This window comes from Gobio gobio, assembly GCF_949357685.1.
Source record: "Gobio gobio genome assembly, chromosome: 10".
Lineage (NCBI taxonomy): Eukaryota > Metazoa > Chordata > Actinopteri > Cypriniformes > Gobionidae > Gobio > Gobio gobio.
The window spans coordinates 9,948,121-9,967,398 of NC_137116.1; the positions used below are offsets into that span (position 1 = coordinate 9,948,121).

General features: G+C 42.4%; 4 protein-coding genes across 5 annotated transcripts in view; 1 reads left to right on the forward strand and 3 right to left on the reverse strand.

The window, feature by feature from the left end:
• Positions 1-4,641, forward strand: part of plxnd1 (plexin D1) — an 82,198-nt gene extending 77,557 nt beyond the window's left edge. The window contains exons 33-36 of the mRNA XM_079826480.1: positions 1,458-1,605; positions 1,756-1,896; positions 3,666-3,740; positions 4,066-4,641. Of these exons, the coding sequence (XP_079682606.1) occupies positions 1,458-1,605; positions 1,756-1,896; positions 3,666-3,740; positions 4,066-4,182 (481 nt within the window). The 3' untranslated portion in view covers positions 4,183-4,641. The remainder of the gene's footprint in view (positions 1-1,457; positions 1,606-1,755; positions 1,897-3,665; positions 3,741-4,065) is intronic.
• Positions 1-19,278, reverse strand: part of rab35b (RAB35, member RAS oncogene family b) — a 761,740-nt gene that overhangs the window by 198,011 nt on the left and 544,451 nt on the right. The window lies entirely within an intron of this gene.
• On the reverse strand, positions 5,143-11,919 carry exorh (extra-ocular rhodopsin; the record flags this gene model as incomplete). The annotated part of the gene is made up of 5 exons (XM_079826489.1): positions 5,143-5,271; positions 6,686-6,925; positions 7,816-7,981; positions 8,213-8,381; positions 11,559-11,919. 5 exons carry the CDS (start codon positions 11,917-11,919, stop codon positions 5,143-5,145), a joined length of 1,065 nt encoding a protein of 354 aa, XP_079682615.1.
• Positions 12,815-19,278, reverse strand: part of ift122 (intraflagellar transport 122 homolog (Chlamydomonas)) — a 48,657-nt gene continuing 42,193 nt past the window's right edge. The window contains exons 24-29 of one of the 2 annotated variants that reach the window (XM_079827828.1): positions 18,315-18,480; positions 18,130-18,241; positions 17,703-17,828; positions 13,937-14,013; positions 13,223-13,387; positions 12,815-13,144 (exon numbers count right to left, since the gene is read on the reverse strand). In XM_079827828.1, the coding sequence (XP_079683954.1) occupies positions 13,058-13,144; positions 13,223-13,387; positions 13,937-14,013; positions 17,703-17,828; positions 18,130-18,241; positions 18,315-18,480 (733 nt within the window). In that variant the 3' untranslated portion in view covers positions 12,815-13,057. The remainder of the gene's footprint in view (positions 13,145-13,222; positions 13,388-13,936; positions 14,014-17,702; positions 17,829-18,129; positions 18,242-18,314; positions 18,481-19,278) is intronic. The other variant, XM_079827829.1, reaches the window with a different exon arrangement.

A 19,278-nucleotide genomic window follows, 5' to 3' on the forward strand; every position in this document is an offset into this window, starting at 1 on the left:
AAAAGTGTTTACTGTAAAATAGCCTAGTGTTACATCAATAAAGCTTTTGTTCGCAAATTTCTGCTCAGATGCTTTAAGTTTTGTGTACAATAGGCTACTTTGTTGTAGCCATTAAAACGTATTTTGTTTCATATTCATGTTTAAATAGTATAGCCTAATGTTATTTTTTAATTTAATCTATGTTGATTATGAAAAGTGAACAGCATGGGTAAGATGGGACACATCATAAGATATATGTCAGACAATATGTCAGGAGACATGGAGTGGGTCCGACATGATTTTGACCACTTCATTAAGTTTTGTAGAAAGCCTTTCTTTGAAGTTAATTTTGTATTGTATAAATTGTATCTTAATTTGAATCAATGTTTCATCAGCCAATTGCCTGTATTTAATAAATAAGAAGCAAATATAGCCGACAATAGCCTATAATAGACACCGGTGCGATCATGCATTGCACGGCGAGCCTCATAAATGAACCGAACTTCAAAATGATATTTGAGTATTGTGTGTATCGGATAGTTTACAAAATCAAATGATTCAGAAAATGTTTGGCATTGAAATGACTGGGGAAAAAGTGTCCGAATCAACCTGAATTCACAATATACTCTTTGAAATCATAATTGCATTGCATGATGTTGTTTTAAATCCCAAATATTTTACTTATAACATTCAACATTACCAATTATTAATTTATTTGTATTTACTGAATTGTGTTCAATGTCACAATATTACGGTACTGTTTTTTTAGCATGAGACTTCTTTCAAAAACATTAAAAATAGTAATCAAATCTTTTGATAATTTAAAATATAGTAGGCCTTTGTAATGTGCCTTTGGCTCTCACTTTATATTGTTAACTATATTCTAAATAAACTACAAAAACCTGTTACTTAGCTCCCTCTCACATACCTGACTCAAAGGATCATTGATTATGCGGCTCATTATGCAGTTCTTTTGTCCTCTCAGATGTAAATCACATCATTATTCATGATCGTTCACACCCCTGCACATACTGGCTTTGTAAAGAAAAAGTGTCTTACAAAATTTAAATCAGTGTATTGTTTTATGTGAATGAGTAGGCTCAATGATTCTCACATCAGTTTGAAGCAAAAACTCTTGGCAACAACACCCATCAGTCAAAAGTCTTGTGGACACATATCTATTATGTGTTTTGTGGGATTAATTCAGTGACTTACAATTTATTTTTTTCAAAAACCACGCATAAACGTTATCCTCTCAAAAATACAAGCATGTACATACATGTTGCCAACGTATTATGGTATCCCAGTTTGTGCCGACTACAGTGTAATGGCACTTTTGCCATTAATATGTTTATAAGCAACTGAAAAAAGCACAAATGTCAGAGCATGTCAAAACTTCTTAAGGGCCCCAAAACTGTGCAGACATCTAGGGGTTAAATGGTAATTATTATTTTTTTTTTCTCTGTGTGTCTGTTCAGTTTGCCTCTGCGCTTCTGGGTGAATATCCTGAAGAATCCACAGTTTGTGTTCGACATCGATAAGACGGATCACATGGACGCGTGTCTGTCTGTCATCGCTCAAGCTTTCATCGACGCCTGCTCACTGTCTGACCTGCAGCTGGGCAAAGTGAGAACACACACTCATACACACTCGTACACGCACACATACACATACACGCACATGCACACATACACGCACACACGTCCAAGAAAGGAACTAAATAGCTAATAATTTAACAAATTAAAAAAATTACAGTTGATTCCGTCTTTATTCCAGGATTCTCCCACCAATAAATTGCTGTATGCCAAAGAGATCCCGGAGTACAAGAAGAGAGTGCAGTGCTACTACAGGCAGATCCAGGAGATGGCGCCGCTCAGCGAACAGGAGATGAACGCTCACCTGGCCGAGGAGTCGCGGGTGAGCCCAGGACTTCTGTTTCACTCTTCACTCAGGGCTAAAAGAAGTGTGAAACCTGTTCGGAGTGAGAGTTTCACCTCAGAGAAGGCGGAGCCTTAGAGCCACACCCACCTATTACATCATCACCATAGAACCAATGGGAGGCATTTACCAGCCAGAGTGAAGTTTTACATAAAGATCACTTTGACAAGCTGTTTCAAACTCCAGAAACATGCTTCATTTGGCCTGATTTTGTTCTAAATGACGTCACAGCAGTCCTTAAAGGCGGCATGAAATCAAATTTTACAATTCGTATTTTTATATTTAATATTGTAGTGTTTACTATAACTGATTTATCTGTGCACTTCTTTATTTTTAAAAAATTTATTTACTCTTTTAATCTTTAATCAAATATGTTAACATCCCCCCCCCCATCGAAACATCCTCTCTTCTCTCCCGGTCATGTGCTATGGCGCGAGGGCGGGGGTTATCGCCCCGTCTCCTTTCTGCACCGCCTCTCAGAAACCTGTCACTGATCGTAGCATGGTGGTTAGGTGCATTTTTCTCGGTGTACACGATACCTTCTTCAAGAAGGACTTGAGGCAAAAAGAGAGAAATATATGTGAAAAAAGCTTTTTTTATGCAAAATTACTCAATATAGGCGGACGAACAGCTTGTCGTGACGGCTCACACTTAGGAATGCAGTGTGTGAACGCGCTTACGGTGCGCCCCCCTTATAAGGGAGAGCTGAGAAAAAAGTTTTACAGAAATAAAGCCATAAAAGGCTTAAAATGAGTGAAATCTGTAGCATAAACCAGCGAAAAGTGAGGAAAAATGCTCAGTAACATATGTAGAAAAGATTTAGAGAGAAAATACATTTATTTAAGAGATAGATCAAGTTTTCTCCACAACTGAGTGCAAACTTGAAATCTGCCTCCATTTTGTTAGCAACGCCCAACTTCCAACGATCCAATCAATTCCCGAAGGAAGAAATCAGGCCTCGCCCTACATTTTTTTATACGTCACACTAAGGAGAAAAAGACGATCTCAACTTCCGTTTCATGCCGATCTTACAGTTTTTTTCGATTGCTAAACGACAGTGAGCACAACTGGAGCTACATGTGCAAAACTCTAACTACAGTCTGCACAGCAGCAGTCACCTGAGCTAAACAGTTCACATCACCTGCAAAACTCATTCCAAGCAACACAACTCTTAACACATGGCTCAAAACAGGCTCAGTGCAGCCAAACACTATGCACAACCCTCACTGAGATAACACACACTGTCACTCAGAACACACTGAGAGTAAAAACACTAGCATCAAACACCAATACAGAAAATACAAACTTTTCGTTTGAACAATTTCAGTGACTTCATACAAAGTCATATTTTCTTCAAAGAACAGAGTGACATTCTTTCACATGATTTATTTACATTTTTAGAACATAACAATTCTTTAAGGTAAATGAAAATTAGAATAGTCTGTAGTAATTTACGGAATTACAGTAATGAGGAAAAAAAAGGATGTTTTGAATGTGTGGTTCACCGCTGCTGTGCAGACTGTAGTTCGAGTTTTGCACATGTGACTCCAGTTGTGCCCACTGTCGTTTAGCAATCGAAAAAAACTGTAAGTTCACAATGCAGTTACTGGAGGAGAGCCAGTGCGTCATGCATGTCACCGGCACTTATACACTTGAGGAACGCCAGAATGCAGAAATATCAAGAGCATGTGAATGTGTGCAGATTGTGTATACTCACAAAGAATTTCTGAATGTTTTTTTTTCTACAGAAATACAGGAATGAGTTCAACACCAACCTGGCCTTAACGGAAGTCTACAAGTACGCCAAGAAATACCGCAGCCAGGTGAGCGCGTGTGTGTGTACGTGGTTCTGTGAGTGTGTGTGTGTGTGTGTGTGTGTGTGTGTGAGCGAGCATGTGTGTGTGAGTGTGCGTGCAGATGGGCTGATGAATGGGAGCTCGTTTCTGCTCGTTTGACATGAAAGGCAATCACATGAGGGTTTGTCAAACAGTGATTCATAGTGACTGTGTGTGTGTGTAGGAGACGCTTGTGTTTGATTTTTTCATGTGTTTAAAGAAAGCAGTGTGAAAAAAGACAGGTTTGAATCCTGTCTCACTCTCAAACTGAAATCAGTTGTAATAAAGCTATATTCGCGTGTGTGTGTGTCAGGTGGCGAGCGCGCTGGACTCGAACCCGACGGCTCGACGCACTCAGCTGCAGCACAAGTTCGAGCAGGTCATCGCTCTGATGGAGGACAACATCTACGAGTGCAGCAGCGAGGCCTGAGACCGTCTGATCAAGACTGTTCCTTTCTGTTGCTCTAGTATTCAAACGAGGAGTTTGTTTAATTGTGACGCACTGACCCCTCACTCGGGGAGAGCCGATTATGCACTGGATTATTCGAGACCTTCTCCATAGCAATATTTATAGCTGTATGATGAGTTTATAGTGTGATTCAATCAATGTGAATAGCGTTTCTGATGGGATGTTTGTACCTGCACTGTTCAATGGCCTTTCATTTCAATCCCACGATGCCTTGGACTACAAGTTATGATATGATTAACATTTAATAGGCTTGAATGAGACTGTTGCTTTTGTATTAATTATTATTTTTTTGAAGGGTTTGGGTCCAAACCAAAATGTGTGCATTCTTCTGTAGATATTCTGCTGGAAATGTTTAATTTTTTTGGAGAAAGGGAAATTTTATCAGTAAAGACAAACTTTACTAAAGCATGGTTTTCTTTGTCATGTTTCCAAGTCTTTTTATTTCATCTTTGCCTCTGTATTCTTAATCTGCAGGCAAATTCGTATCTTCACACATTTACATATTCAATCTTAATTCCTCCACAGACAACATTAACATCTAAACGTTCACAGAATTGTTTGGTTAGCGAATCTCCTGAGGTCTCGTGGCTCCAGCGCTCAGAATCACTCAATCAAACTTGGATTCCAAACATCAGCCTACAATAGTCAAAATGTACAAAATCATAACGGCTACATATTCATCATCTAACACCTGGAGAATCAACAAACGCTGGTGAAGCCGAAGCGAAGGGAGCAGACATTGAAACGGCATCACGTTACTAAACACATTCCCAGGATTTTCCATATAAATGCACACAGTATTATAGAGATCTGACCGGCTGGTTTTTAAGATACAAAGTCGCAGATGGAAGCCGAGTAGATTTGGAGCGCTGTATTGGCCTGTAGGAGGCTGGATGGGTCCAGTCGTGAGCCGTTGGGATCTTAGGCGGGAGCCACTTGAGCGGACGAGACCACCGAGGACTGAGTCTTGCTGGAGGCCGCCATGCTGGTCTCCTCCTCACCGAACGGGTTCTTCCCACAGCAGACCGTAGTGATCATGCAGTTCCTGAACTGTACCAATGTAAACGCAGTCAAAGCAGTAACAGTTACTTTGGGGAAATGAGTAGAGATTGTTGCTTTCTATATACAGAAGGAGTGTCCAATCCTGCAGACTTCAGCCCTGATCAAACACGACAGCTGCAGCTCTCAAGTGATCCTGAGGACCGTGTTTGATCAGAGATGGAGCAGGACTGGACACGTGAGCGGCTCGGCTCGGTCAAATGTGACCCTCGACCACAAAACCTCAACCTTTTTTACTGAGATTTATACATCATCTGAAAGCTGAATAAACAAGCTTTATTGATGTATGGTTTGTTAGGATAGGACAATATTTGGCCAAGATACAACTACTTTAAAGTCGCCTTTAGCAACGCATATTACATTGACATTTATGCGTTTGGCAGACGCTTTTATCCAAAGCGACTTACATTGCATTCAAAGTAAATTCAAGGTACACATTTTACATTTTGTCAGTTCTTGCTTTCCCTGGGAATCGAACCCATGACCTTGGTGTTGCTAGCACCATGCTCTATTGTTTGAGCTACAGGAAAGCTAATCATTAGTACTAATAATAAATGTTTGTTATATTTACGGTAGGAAATTTACAAAATACCTTCATGGAACATGATCTTTACTTGATAATTTTGACCCAAACAACGTATTTTGCCAGAAATATCCCAGTGAGACTTGTTTTGTGCTCCAGGGTCACAAATGTTTCCCTTTGGACCCCGATACATTCATTAAAGTTTAATTGGTTCTCTGTTCAATAAAATTATGTAAAATGGATCATGAAACTAGCAAATTTGGACTTAACAAATTGTAACAGCCCCAGTTGTAGTGTGGCTAAAATGAATAAAATCAATTCTATTAGATTCCCTGTATTATATTTGAATACCAAACTATAAGAATTACGCCCGAAACTGGGATACGTTTTAGTAATGGAAATGTAGTGTGTAATGTCTCATCTCCTCATCAGCATTTATAAAGCAGAGGCTGTTTGACCGTTTGAGATGTCTGCCTTCCACCCTAGTGCTTTAATGTAGGCTATAATGAGCCACATGGCGTTCCAAAGGCACTGATATACAGTCATATTACCACATGAATGAGTGAGTCATTGAATTATTCACACAACCAATTGTATCAAAAACCCTGATTCATTCACTTCAAAAATACTGATTGATTCAGGAATGAAACAGCTCTAGAGTGTGTTGCTTAAAACACACAACAGTTCATTCTGATGATTTGCTTTACATGTATGCATTTGGCAGATGTTTTTATCCAACATAACTTGCATTGCATTGAAATTGTTCATTTAATCTCTTCATGCACTCCCTGGGAATTGACCCTAAGACCTTGGTGTTGCTGTATAATATAATATAATATAATACATAGTACAAGTATTAAAGTGTGTGAGTCACATTCTCACCTGTCTGTTGAGTAAGATGTAGATGACCGGGTTGTAGAGCGCCGCACTCTTGGCAAAGAAAGCTGGTACTGTCATGGCGACAGGACCAAATTCAGCTCCCTGATTGGCAAAGATGTACCAGGCCACGGTGGCATACGGCACCCAGCACACTAGGAACGCGATCACCATGACGATCACCATACGCGTCACTTCCCGCTCGGCCCGCTGGGTCGTCTCTGATTCCTGCTGCTGAGCAGCAGCCTGACATGACATAAAACAATTATATATATCAGGTATTTGTAGTACTAGATGCTATAGCACCATACTTCCCAAGTTTATTTATCAGGACTAGATCTTGTGGCCTTTATGAAGAAACCGCTTTGTCCATATACTCTCTTAAAAATAAAGGTTTCAAAAGAGGGTTTTTGCAGTGATTCCATTGAAAGGTTTTTGGGGAACTAAAAATGTTTCTTACTGTGAAGGACATTTTAGTCAATCTTTTCTACTATAAAGAACCTTTACTGCAATGCAAACATTCCATGATGTTAAAGGTTCTCCATGGAACCATTGATGCCAATAAAGAAGCTTTATTCAGTGCAATTGAAGTTTGGAATGGAACATTCTTAAAAAACCTTCTTCTGCATTCTGCAGTAGAAAGTCATACAGGTTTGGAATGAAATGAGGGGAAATAAATGATGACATAATATAAATTTTTAGGTGAACTAACCATTTAAATCGGTTCTTCTCAACTAACCAATCAAATAAAAATTTGTGGATCTGGTCGGTACACCTGTCAGGTAAACAACTGAATTATGATTATGATTCACAAAAATATCTTCTGAATCTAATTTATTGGTCAGGCAACACCCATTTTTACAAGTTGACCCATATCTTGCGGCCTTGTTTTTGAAGTATCCTAGTAATATTAGAAAATATGTTAGGATTTCCACCAATCAAATTTCAGCAGCTAATATGATCAAATCTGAATTACCTACCATTACAAACATACATTGTGTGAAAACAAATATGTGTACTAAATTTTGTGAAAATTGGCCACAAGACATTTGTATTAAAACAAACTATTTACAAGAACCAATTCACACAAATGAGTATGACTCTGGCTCTGGTGTGTGTGTGTGTGTGTATCTTACTGCGCGGACAGTGCAGAGCAGACGACTGTAGCAGAAGAAGATGATCAGCAGTGGGATGAAGAAATGCACTATGAACATGTAGATGACAAACGAGGTGTTGTTGATTTCCGGTTTGGGAGTGTAATAATCTATCCCACAGGAGCACTGCATCCCCTCTGGAATATACCTGCACACACACACACACACACACACACACACACACACACATCCATGCACTTCTGTTGTTCTTATAGTGTGTAACCCCCAAATATCTCTGCATTCATCACAGCAGTATGTTTATTAGGCTATTGTCCCGTGAGGACTCATGAATGCACTTTCAGATTTTACAGTCATGGGGTGTTTAGTAAGAAATGACTTGCTAAACCTATGTATTCTGCTGAAAAGTGTAATTGATTACCTGGACCAGCCCAGCAAGGGCGGCACGGCGCAGGTGAGGGCCATGACCCAGGTGAAGCCCACTCCCATGATGGCGTGCTTCTCACCGAAACGAAACGTGGTCATCGGCTTACACACCACAATGTAGCGTTCGATAGCCAAGACCACCAGAGACCACAACGCGATCTCACCTGAGAAACACAGGTGTTAGAGGGCTTTACAGAAATGAATGCTGTTAACGTTTGTAATGCCTATTAGCTGAACAATAGGATAGTTGAGATTTGAGTATAATCGTTGTTTAATTAACTTTGGCAGTCAAATTGAGAATTATGAAATCTGTATGGTTCCCTTTTATTTGTGGTCCGCCGTTGGTCCAAAAGTCAGCGGTACCCAAATTTCAAAGGTGCGGTCTCTGCATTCCCTGGATCCCACAGCCTGCAGCCTGGACATGATGGACGCAAGCCTCTCACCTCCTCATATCTCAATACAGGTCAGCGTGGCACATTCCGAGGACGCAAAACTTCTTCACCCGCCAACGGCCAGTTCCAGTTGGGGTTCACAGAGTAAGGTAGGTGTTCCAGCACACCCACAACCACAGGATCGGGAAGCACAGCCTCTCGGCCTGGCGACCCTTGCTTAGCATCACAGCCCTAACACAGGTAAGTCAAAAATGGTTCCTCCTCTGACGTCGTGGTGGGTCATCAGAGCACACCTGTCTTGGTATAATGGTCTGGGGGTATGTTCCTTTAAGACCCATGTTTGGGGTTTCCCCCAGAGCCCTGCATTCACGCAGAGTTGGACAGAGGCTGATATATGCTGCACTGTGGAAGTCGTGGAAGTGTGCATTGGGTGTGGAAGTTGTGGTCCTACTGGCGAAGGACGCAATAGAGCCTGTCCCTCCAGCAGGGATAAAGAAGGTGTTTTACAATAGCCCTTACTTCATCATACTGAAAAAAGCGGTGGATTGTGACCAATCCTAGTTCTGTGAATGCTGAATCAGGCCCTACATAGGCTCCCATTCAAGAGGTTGACACAGAAGCACATTCTGATGTATGTTCGCCAACAGGATTGATTTGCTGCGATTCATCAGTCCTTCCATGGCACAGACCTTTTCTACAGTTCACTTTCGAAGGTCGTGCATATCAGTACAAGGTCCTCCCCTTTGGGGTGTCCCTGTCTCCTCACGTCTTTATGAAGGTCGCAGTGGCTGCCCTTGCCCCGCTAAGGGAGGTGGGCATTCGCATACTCAACCACCTCAATGATTGGCTAATCCTAGCTCCCTCACGAGAGTTGCTGTGTGTACACAGGGACCTGGTCCTCAAGCACCTAGCCCGATTGGGACTTCAGATCAACTGGGATAAGAGCAAGCTCTCCCCTGTGCAGAACATCTCTTTTCTTGGTGTGGAGTTGAACTCTATCGACCATGCACAGTCAGTGCTAAACTGCTTGAGATTTTTCAAGTACAAAACAGCAGTTCCACTGAAGTATTTTCAGGGGCTCATGGCTTCCTCCGCCACAGTCACGCAGCTGGGGTTGATGCATATGAGACCGGCTTCAGGCTCCAGTGCCAAGATTTCTTCAGTTTCTACGGGCAGGAGTTCCCCTGGAACGAGTGTCCAGGCGTGTTGTTGTCATAACGGACGGCTCTGAATCATGACAGACGCCTCTCAATCATGACCCGATGCGCTCTCGCAACAGGTTATGCTCCGTGGAGAGTGGTGGTCCAGCTGATATAGAGTCGATTCGGCGAAGCACAGGTGAACCAGTTCGCTTACCAGGAATCCTCTTCCAGACCAAAGCACCCCTCAGCACGGACGCACTGGCACACAGCTGGCCTGCACAAGTATGCGTTTCCCCTAGTGAGTGCAGACTCTGTGCAAAGTCAGGGAGGAAGAAGAACAATCTGGCACCCACACCCATCCACGTCTGGTCACCTCCATCACGAGGGTGGGGGACCTTCAAGCCTCCTGAATTAGAGAATCTTGCCTGGAATTTGGGCTGACCTACTCTCACGTTGTCTTGAGACCCTGGGTTGGATATGTGCCCAAGGTTCCCACTACAGGGTGGTGAACTTGCTAGCAGCCCCTCCCGATAAGGGAGACCCAGTGCTGTCTCTGCTGTGTCCAGTACGCACTCTGTGCATATATCTGGACCGGACGCAGAGCTTAAGACGAGCTGAGCAGCTCTTTGTCTGCTTTGGAAGTCAGCAGAAGGGAAAGGCTGTCTCCAAAAAAAAAAATGGCCCACTTGACTGTGAATGCGATTCTCCAGGCTTATCAGGCCCAGGATGTACCGTGCCCACTGGGAGTGACCCTCCTGCCACACTTTGAAGTGCCTCTGAGGGGTTGAGACACTTAAATATCCATATGTCCGGGGGCGTGGCCTGGCCTGGCACATGCCAATTCCATTGGCTTTTTCTAAATACATCAGCGGTGTTCAACGACGACCCATGGTGTCGGTATTTCGACATGTCTATGTTCTCTCCATCAGGGAACGAGGGTTACGCCAGTAACCAAGACATTCTCCTAGACTATACAGTCCAAATAGAATGTCAATAATTACATGGATTCCATCCAGGGTTGAACAGAAAAATGATGCTATATAGAACAAACCCAAACTGACCACAAAATGTGATATGAAGACAGAATACCTGGATGAAAAGCAGTATTTCACAGCACTGATGTTGTACTCTCAGGAAATCTGTGATTGGCCCATTTTTCATTCCCAAAAACAGGGGTATTTTTAAACTTTTTGCATTGAAACATTACTTTTCCCACAAAATGTATTTAACTGTAATTCATCTGGATAAATTATTACTACTGTATTTGTAAAAACACTGTCAAACATTCAATTCAGCATAGGTTAAAAACAGATGTATAACTACTTTTTACAAAATGGTAATTACTAGAGTTGAGGGTGAAATGTGCTTAATGGTCTTGATAACATCTTTGATGTTAGATTTGCATGAAAATGTCACAAAAAATTGACCCTTTTTTTCTGAAATGTGACCCTGAAGTTTTTGTGAGAATCACCAGTAACACTTTATTTTGAAGTGTCCCTGTTACACATTACATTTGATTAGTCCAGTAATAACTATAAATTATGCATAATTACATGCAACTAACCCTAACCCAAATGTAAGTACATGTATTAATTATTATTACTCAGCACTTAAATGTATAATTACATGGTAACAAGAACACCTTAAAAAAAGTGAATCACCCACATTGTACATGGACTCCCAAGAATACCAATAGCAATGGCATGTCTTTTTAACATGTCTCAAAAACACATTCTTATCCTTATTTGTTGTTTAATGAACATCTCAAGCACTGTTTGGTTCTTCCGCTGTAAGTGAGTGCACATACCGCCCAGGGTGGCGAAGAAGCCCTCGATGTAGCAGCCCGTGACCCCCAGAACGAAGTATCCATTCAGGGCCGTGTAGAGTGTGACGGTGAAGCCGCCCACCACCATGAAGAGGTCGGCCACGGCCAGATTGAGCAGGATGAAGTTGAGGGCCGTGCGGAGCTTCTTGTGCTTCACCGTGACGTAGAGTGTGAGGAAGTTGACGGGGAATGAAGTGGCGATGAGGAAGAGCATGTACGCGGCCAGCAGCGAGTACTTCCACGGTTCCGCAAGGTAGTACTGCGGCTCCTCAAACGGGCTGCGGACCAAACCGGTCTTGTTGGACATCGGCACATAGAAGTTCGGACCTTCCGTTCCGTTCATATTCGGTTCACTGGTCGAGGATCAAAACGGAGAAAGTAGATGGACGAAGCTGGAAAGCAAATGAAGTCCCTGAGATTGAGCGAGAGATCTGCTGCCCGTGACTCGAGCGTCCCTCTTATATGAACCCCATGTGCCCAGATTAATAGGATTACAGCGAGGCGCTGCAATTTGGAGGAATAGAGTTACGGGCAGATTGGGGTCAGAGAGGCTCGATAATCCATGAAGGTAAACCGGCTGTAAACACAGCAACACTTTCATTTTCCACCCCGTAACTTCAAAGAAATCAATGCATCTCTAAAGGCCCACAAAAAACGACTAGGGCGCTCAAGACCGGGTCAGTGCCTTGAGGTTTCGCTTCTAAATCCAATTGCAAATGCTGGTGTTTGTTGGAGTTTCGTGAACTAGCCTTTATCCAGTTCTAGACTTCAGAAATCTGCTCTGACTGAGTACGCTTCAACTATTACACTTGTAACTGACACGATGAATATTACTGATGAATGGAAAGTTCAGTGAGAGACTGAACGTTCATTTATTAACCATCTTTTGAAATGCAGATGTCAGTAATGAAATCTCAGAAAACATCATGCTTGTGCTCTTGGTTTCCCCACCAAAGATTATGTCACTTCCTAAAGGATGAGGAGAGATTAATTAAATGGATATTAAAAAAGACATATAAGATGGAAAATGGCATTGAAATAAATTATAAATTTGTTTTGTATTCAAAACATGTTTCAAAAATGGTCATCTCGACTGAGATCCAATCAGAAGTAGTGAAATGATATAAAAAGTGCTTATACAATTCACTTAATTGTAAAAACTAGTATGACTTCCATCTTTTAAAAGACAATATATGAATATACTTCAGCTCAACGGATAGGAAAACATTACAACAATACACATTAGAGACATAAATATGAAATCTTTATTTAAAACGGTGACGGTAACAGTGTTTAAATGGAATGAGCTGTATGTCTTTGTGTGTGATAAGGAGCATGTATGGACACACGGAGTAATCTGCTTTGGCCGGTTGATCCGGGTAATCCTATCAGAGCTGCGCTGAGCTGGCATTTACTGACGGATTCTAGCGGCTCGATCCTGATCAACCCGGGCTCGCGCACATTCAGCACATACGCCTGAGCTAGCTGGGCTCGTCGATGGGTCTGCGGCAATACGGACAGCAGTTGTGCTGAAGAACCAACAGCTCGTAGTCCTCACTGTGAAACATCTGTGAGAAGACAACATAATACAATCAAAGGTCACAGAGAGGAAACAGGCCGAACACATGAAGCCCATGTCTGTGTACCTGAAAGCAGGACGGACACATGGTGATGCTGACGTCGGGTAGCAGAGATCGGTAGTACTGCCAGCTGAGAGGTTTGGGCCAGCGCTTGATCAGAACATCTCGTCTGGACATGGACCTCAACACCGGCCGACTCACGACCACGGGCACGAACTCCCGGCCACCCTGCTGTCAATCACCAGCACACCAGACCAGATCAACCACAGCCCAGCCCACAGGGAACGTTCTCTCAAAGTTATGAACAGACGTTCTTCCAGTAATGTTTATAGAACATTCGTTCAAAGGTATCAGGTCTCAAAACAATATCTATACATTGTTCATGGAACGTTTTATTTCTGAAACGTTTTAGTTGGACATTCGTCTAACGTTTTTGAAATGTACTTCTACTACTAGTTTCAGAACGTTCAGACAACACTCAAAAGAAACACTCCCATAACGTTTGAAGAATGATGAAATGGAATGTTTCCTCAACGTTCGCATAAACAAACATTTTTAAAACGGACTCTATTCATCAGGAATCATCTGAATGATGAAAACATGGCTTTTATATTATTGGTTAATATTTGTAGCTTTCCACATGGTACGATGAAAAGTCTATTACAAGTTATTACATTATGAAGAAAGATAACCACAGCTTCTTTACAATAATTTGAACTAATGAAGTAACACCAGGAATGTGTATTTAAGAAAATGATTTCACGTTTCAGTCAGTCTCACCTCAAAGCTGAGTTTGGCTGTAAAGGGGTCGTCCTCTGGGTCTTCAGTCCCATCATCCAGCTTTAGACACTGAGATTCTGACACACACACGCACACACATTATGTGTTATGTGGTTGTTTCTGTACTCAAGGTATTTTTTGGCTAGTAGGTATAGGTAGTAGGTTTAAACAGGCAACGGATGAACAGCCAGATGATGACAGCAGGCAGGAACCAAAAGAAGGTCAGTAGATAGCAGATGAAACGGTAAGTAACTATCAATACACTTGACGGATAAACTAGTGAATGAGAGCACTGTGTAAGAGCAGAGCTGTCTGAGGGAGTCAGAAGTAGATTAGACAATGCGTTTGGGTTTGTGGAGGGATTATATTTCATCCATAATGAGCTGCCAGATTACAGGTGTTGTCAATCAGAATCCGGGTGATAAGGAGCAAAGAGTGGAAGCAGGTGGAGAGCCAGACAGGGGTGTCACAACAATAAACTAACACATTTTTGAATGTAAACGACAATTGCTATTTATCCTTTACCAATCAAGTTAAAATGTCATCGGGCAGTTCAACACACAAGAGCAACCAATGACCTTTCATCAGAATTTCTTGTAGATACTAACAGATTCTTCTGTCCACCCTCTCATCACTGGGCATCACAGGAATTCTGCTCCCCTGGTTTGAGTCCTATCGCACAGGTAGGTCTTTCAAGGTTGCCTGGAGCACATCAACTGACCACGGGGGTTCCTCAGGGCTCAGTGCTTGGACCTCTCCTCGTCTCCATTTACACTACAATCACTGGGACCCATCATACAGGCACATGGCTTCTCATACCACTACATACACTCTACCTTTCATTTCAACCAGATGATCGCACAGTAGCTGCACGAATCTCAAGCTGTCTGGCAGACATCTCGGCATGGATGAAAGAACATCACCTGCAGCTCAACCTGGCAAAGGCTGAGCTTCTCGTCTTCCCTGCCAATCCGACTCAACAACAGGACTTCACCATCCAGCTAGGTTCATCCTTGATAAGGGTCGGTCAGTAATCTTGGAGTAATCTTTGATGACCAGCTGTCCTTCAAAGACCACATTTCAAAGACAGCACGGTCATGCAGGTTTGCGCTGCACAACATCAGAAAAATCAGACAGTTCCTAACAGAGCATGCAACACAGCTTCTAGTCCAGGCCCTGGTGATTTCTAGGCTTGAGTACTGCAATGCGCTTCTGGCTGGACTTCCATCGTGTGCGATCCAAATGCTTCAAATTATTCAGAACGCAGCGGTGCATCTTGTCTTCAACAAGCCCAAAAGGGCCCATGTCACACCTCTCTTCACTGGCTACCACTCGCTGCTCGCATCAAGTTCAAGGCATTGATGCTTGCTTACAGATCCACCACAAGCTCAGCATCCGCCTACTTCAACTCGCTCCTACGAGTCTACACCCCCACCAGAAGCCTACGCTCAGCTAAGGAGTGACGGCTTGTGGTACCATCACAGATTCCCCTTTTCCACCAGAATGAACCTGGTGCTAGTTCAGAGCTAGTGCTAGTGCTATTTCGGAGTTGGTTCGACTGACGAGCCTTCTAAGAACCAGTTTGCTAGAGAGCCGCCACAGAGCCAGGTCTTACGTCACTGTATACGTCTCATCTTTCGGTGCTGCGCAGATGATCAGCGCATGATATAAAAAAAACGCATGAGTGAATCAAACGCATAAGGAGTCGTATGTTCTCGTTGGACTCGTTGTCATACGGCGATCGGTCTGCACAGCACCGCTGCATCTCGAACAAGCCTTCCATCAACAATGGCGAACGTTGCGTTACTATTGATACACATGGCTTTACGATCCTACATCGGCAACAAAACACAGCGAATCCAACGCATTCATGCAGCTCGCCGTGATTTGTATAGACGGAGATTACAAACAAGCAGCAGCTATAAGCTCGATTAGCTGCTATCTAAAAAATGGCGGATCTCAAGTTTGTGTTCGTCTTGTTGGTCACGGTAACCCCGCCCCCAGAACCTGACGTAATCGGTTCTTACTTCTAGCCCAGCAATGTTTTGGTGCTACTTAAGAACCACTTTTCCTGGCTCGGAGCTGGTGCTTTGGGTGTGGTAACACAAAGAACCGATTTGAAACTAGGCTCTGTCTCCGAACTAGCACTCAAACTGCCTTGGTAGAAAAGGGGTAAGAGAGGCATGAAATCCATTTCCAGAACATTTTCGTTCACCGTTCCTTGCTGGTGGAACGATCTTCCCACCTCCATCCGGAGGGCAGAATCAATGACAACATTCAGAAGACAGCTGAAAACTCATCTCTTCCGTGAGCACTTAATCTCATTTAAAAAATATATATACACTCACCTAAAGGATTATTAGGAACACCATACTGATACTGTGTTTGACCCTCTTTCCACTTCAGAACTGCCTTAATTCTATGTGGCATTGATTCAACAAGGTGCTGAAAGCATTCTTTAGAAATGTTGGCCCATATTGATAGGATAGCATCTTGCAGTTGATGGAGATTTGTGGGATGCACACCGTTCCACCACATCCCAAAGATGCTCTATTGGGTTGAGATCTAGTGACTGTGGGGGACATTTTAGTACAGTGAACTCATTGTCATGTTCAAGAAACCAATTTGAAATGATTCGAGCTTTGTGACATGGTGCATTATCCTGCTGGAAGTAGCCATCAGAGGATGGGCACATGGTGGTCATAAAGGGATGGACATGGTTAGAAACAATCCTCAGGTAAGCCGTGGCATTTAAACGATGCCCAATTGGCACTAAGGGGCCTAAAGTGTGCCAAGAAAACATCCCCCACACCATTACACCACCACCACCAGCCTGCACAGTGGTAACAAGGCATGATGGATCCATGTTTTCATTCTGTTTACGCCAAATTCTGACTCTACCATCTGAATATCTCAACAGAAATCGAGACTCATCAGACCAGGCCAATTTTGGTGAGCTTGTGCAAATTGTAGCCTCTTTTTCCTATTTGTAGTTGAGATGAGTGGTACCCGGTGGGGTCTTCTACTGTTGTAGCCCATCCGCCTCAAGGTTGTGCGTGTTGTGGCTTCACAAATGCTTTGCTGCATACCTTGGTTGTAACGAGTGGTTATTTCAGTCAAAGTTGCTCTTCTATCAGCTTGAATCAGTCGGCCCATTCTCCTCTGACCTCTAGATCAACAAGACATTTACACCCACAGGACTGCCGCATACTGGATGTTTTTCCCTTTTCACACCATTCTTTGTAAACCCTAGAAATGGTTGTGCGTGAAAATCCCAGTAACTGAGCAGATTGTGAAATACTCAGTCCGGCCCGTCTGGCACCAACAACCATGCCACGCTCAAAATTGCTTAAATCACCTTTCTTTCCCATTCTGACATTCAGTTTGGAGTTCAGGAGATTGTCTTGACCAGGACCACACCCCTAAATGCATTGAAGCAACTGCCATGTGATTGGTTGATTAAATAATTGCATTAATGAGAAATTGAACAGGTGTTCCTAATAATCCTTTAGGTGAGTGTATTTTCCTCTATTCCCTCCCTATTCTAGCTTATGTTACTCTAAGTAATGTCCAAAGCCTCTTCATGACGGATCGCTTCCTGTATTCCTCAGTTGTAAGACGCTTTGGATAAAAGCGGCTGCTAAATGCATAAATGTAAATGTAATATGTAGATACTGGTGCCATTGAGTCTCTAGTCTCCCTAAAGCTGTTCTTTGGCTCTTCTGCCCTGCGTATGAATGGATACGTGATGTGAATGAGATGTTACCTCCGCTGCTCATCTCCTGCCAGCCGCTGTTTCTCTCCATGCGAGGCACTTCCAGGTCAATTAGAGACACGGCCTCCTCGTCTGAGATATCCTCTTCCAGATAAAACTCCACCAGCGGAAGAACCTCTGAATACACAGCATAAATCACACACATATTTAAAACCAATGCCAAGATACTGGCCCACTGTCTGTATTCTCCAGGAAACACCCTACTGAAGAACAACACATTTCCTGAAGATTATCTCACCCGTTTTTGACCAACACTGTGAAAAGGTTTGTCAAAAAACATTCACAAAACTAATCAGTGAGCCAAATTTAATTATTGACCAGACGGTTGACTAAAAACCAGAAGAAACAGCAGAATAACAAACAGACAGTCCTACTTTTCAGCAACAGGTTATGATTGACAGGTATATGAGCAGCTCACCGTAAGAGGAGGCAGAGAAGATGAACGGCTGTCTGCAGTTGATGCAGGAGTTGCCCTGGTTATTCAGCAAAGGGTTGTTGGTGGAGCAGCGGTAACACATCGGGATCAAATCCTAGAGCAAACACAAGCTTTGACCAACAGGCACCACTTCTGCGAACAGTAGCTGTAACATGACACACACAAACCTCGCTGTCCCGGTAGGGCTTGGAGCGCACCGTCAGGCAGCTGAGCTCCATGCTCTCCTGATAGCGGGACGGGATCTTCAGGCCCTGCAGTTTCTCAAAGGCGTGCCGCGCTACTTTATACGCTCCCAGAAGTTTACTCTGCTTCGCCAGAGCGTACAGCGTATCGCTGAACCTCGAGTCAAGGGTCCAAACAAACAATCATCATGCATCAAATCCGGATCAGTGACAAAACCATGATGAAAAGGGAAATCTTTCAAAACCACGAGTGTAAACTTTGCATTCACTTTTGCTTTATGCTTGTTTTCAACAAATGTGTTGATTTAAAGCAAAGGCTACGTGAAAACTGACAATTGCATAATTTACTCACACTCATTCCAAATGCATAAATCTTTCTTTCTTCCGTGGAAAACAAAAGGAACTATTTAACCCTCTGGTGCTCTTCGTTTAGGGGTTACATTGGTTGTCTTCCCTGTCATAAGTGACCTGACACCTAAAAATTAAACTTCCTCCACCCCAGTAAAACCAATGCAATTTATTTTTCTTCAATATTTTTTCTTTTTAATTTTGTATTTTGAGATGATTTGATGGTATTTATATTTATGCAATAATTATGGTCTATTTTTGCCAATGAAAATTATACAACTTTTTTTTTTGTAATTTTGTTTTATTATTATTGCAGTATTTCAGGTTAAAATAGAGACTAGGCCTTCGAAATAAATTTTTTTGAAGGCAGATTAGCGCCCTCTTTTGGAATTATTTAAGAAATCATGAAACCATGGGTGTAATCACTAGAGGTCTATATGGAGAGGCTTGAGAATTCCCTAGTTCTGTTTTCAACATATTTAATGATTTTTTTGTTGTCGATGGATTTGAATATATATAAAAAAAATCTCAAAGACTATTTATTATAAAGTTTTAGATATTTTTGTTAGAAATACAGATTTTTTTTTTCTGTGAATTTGTG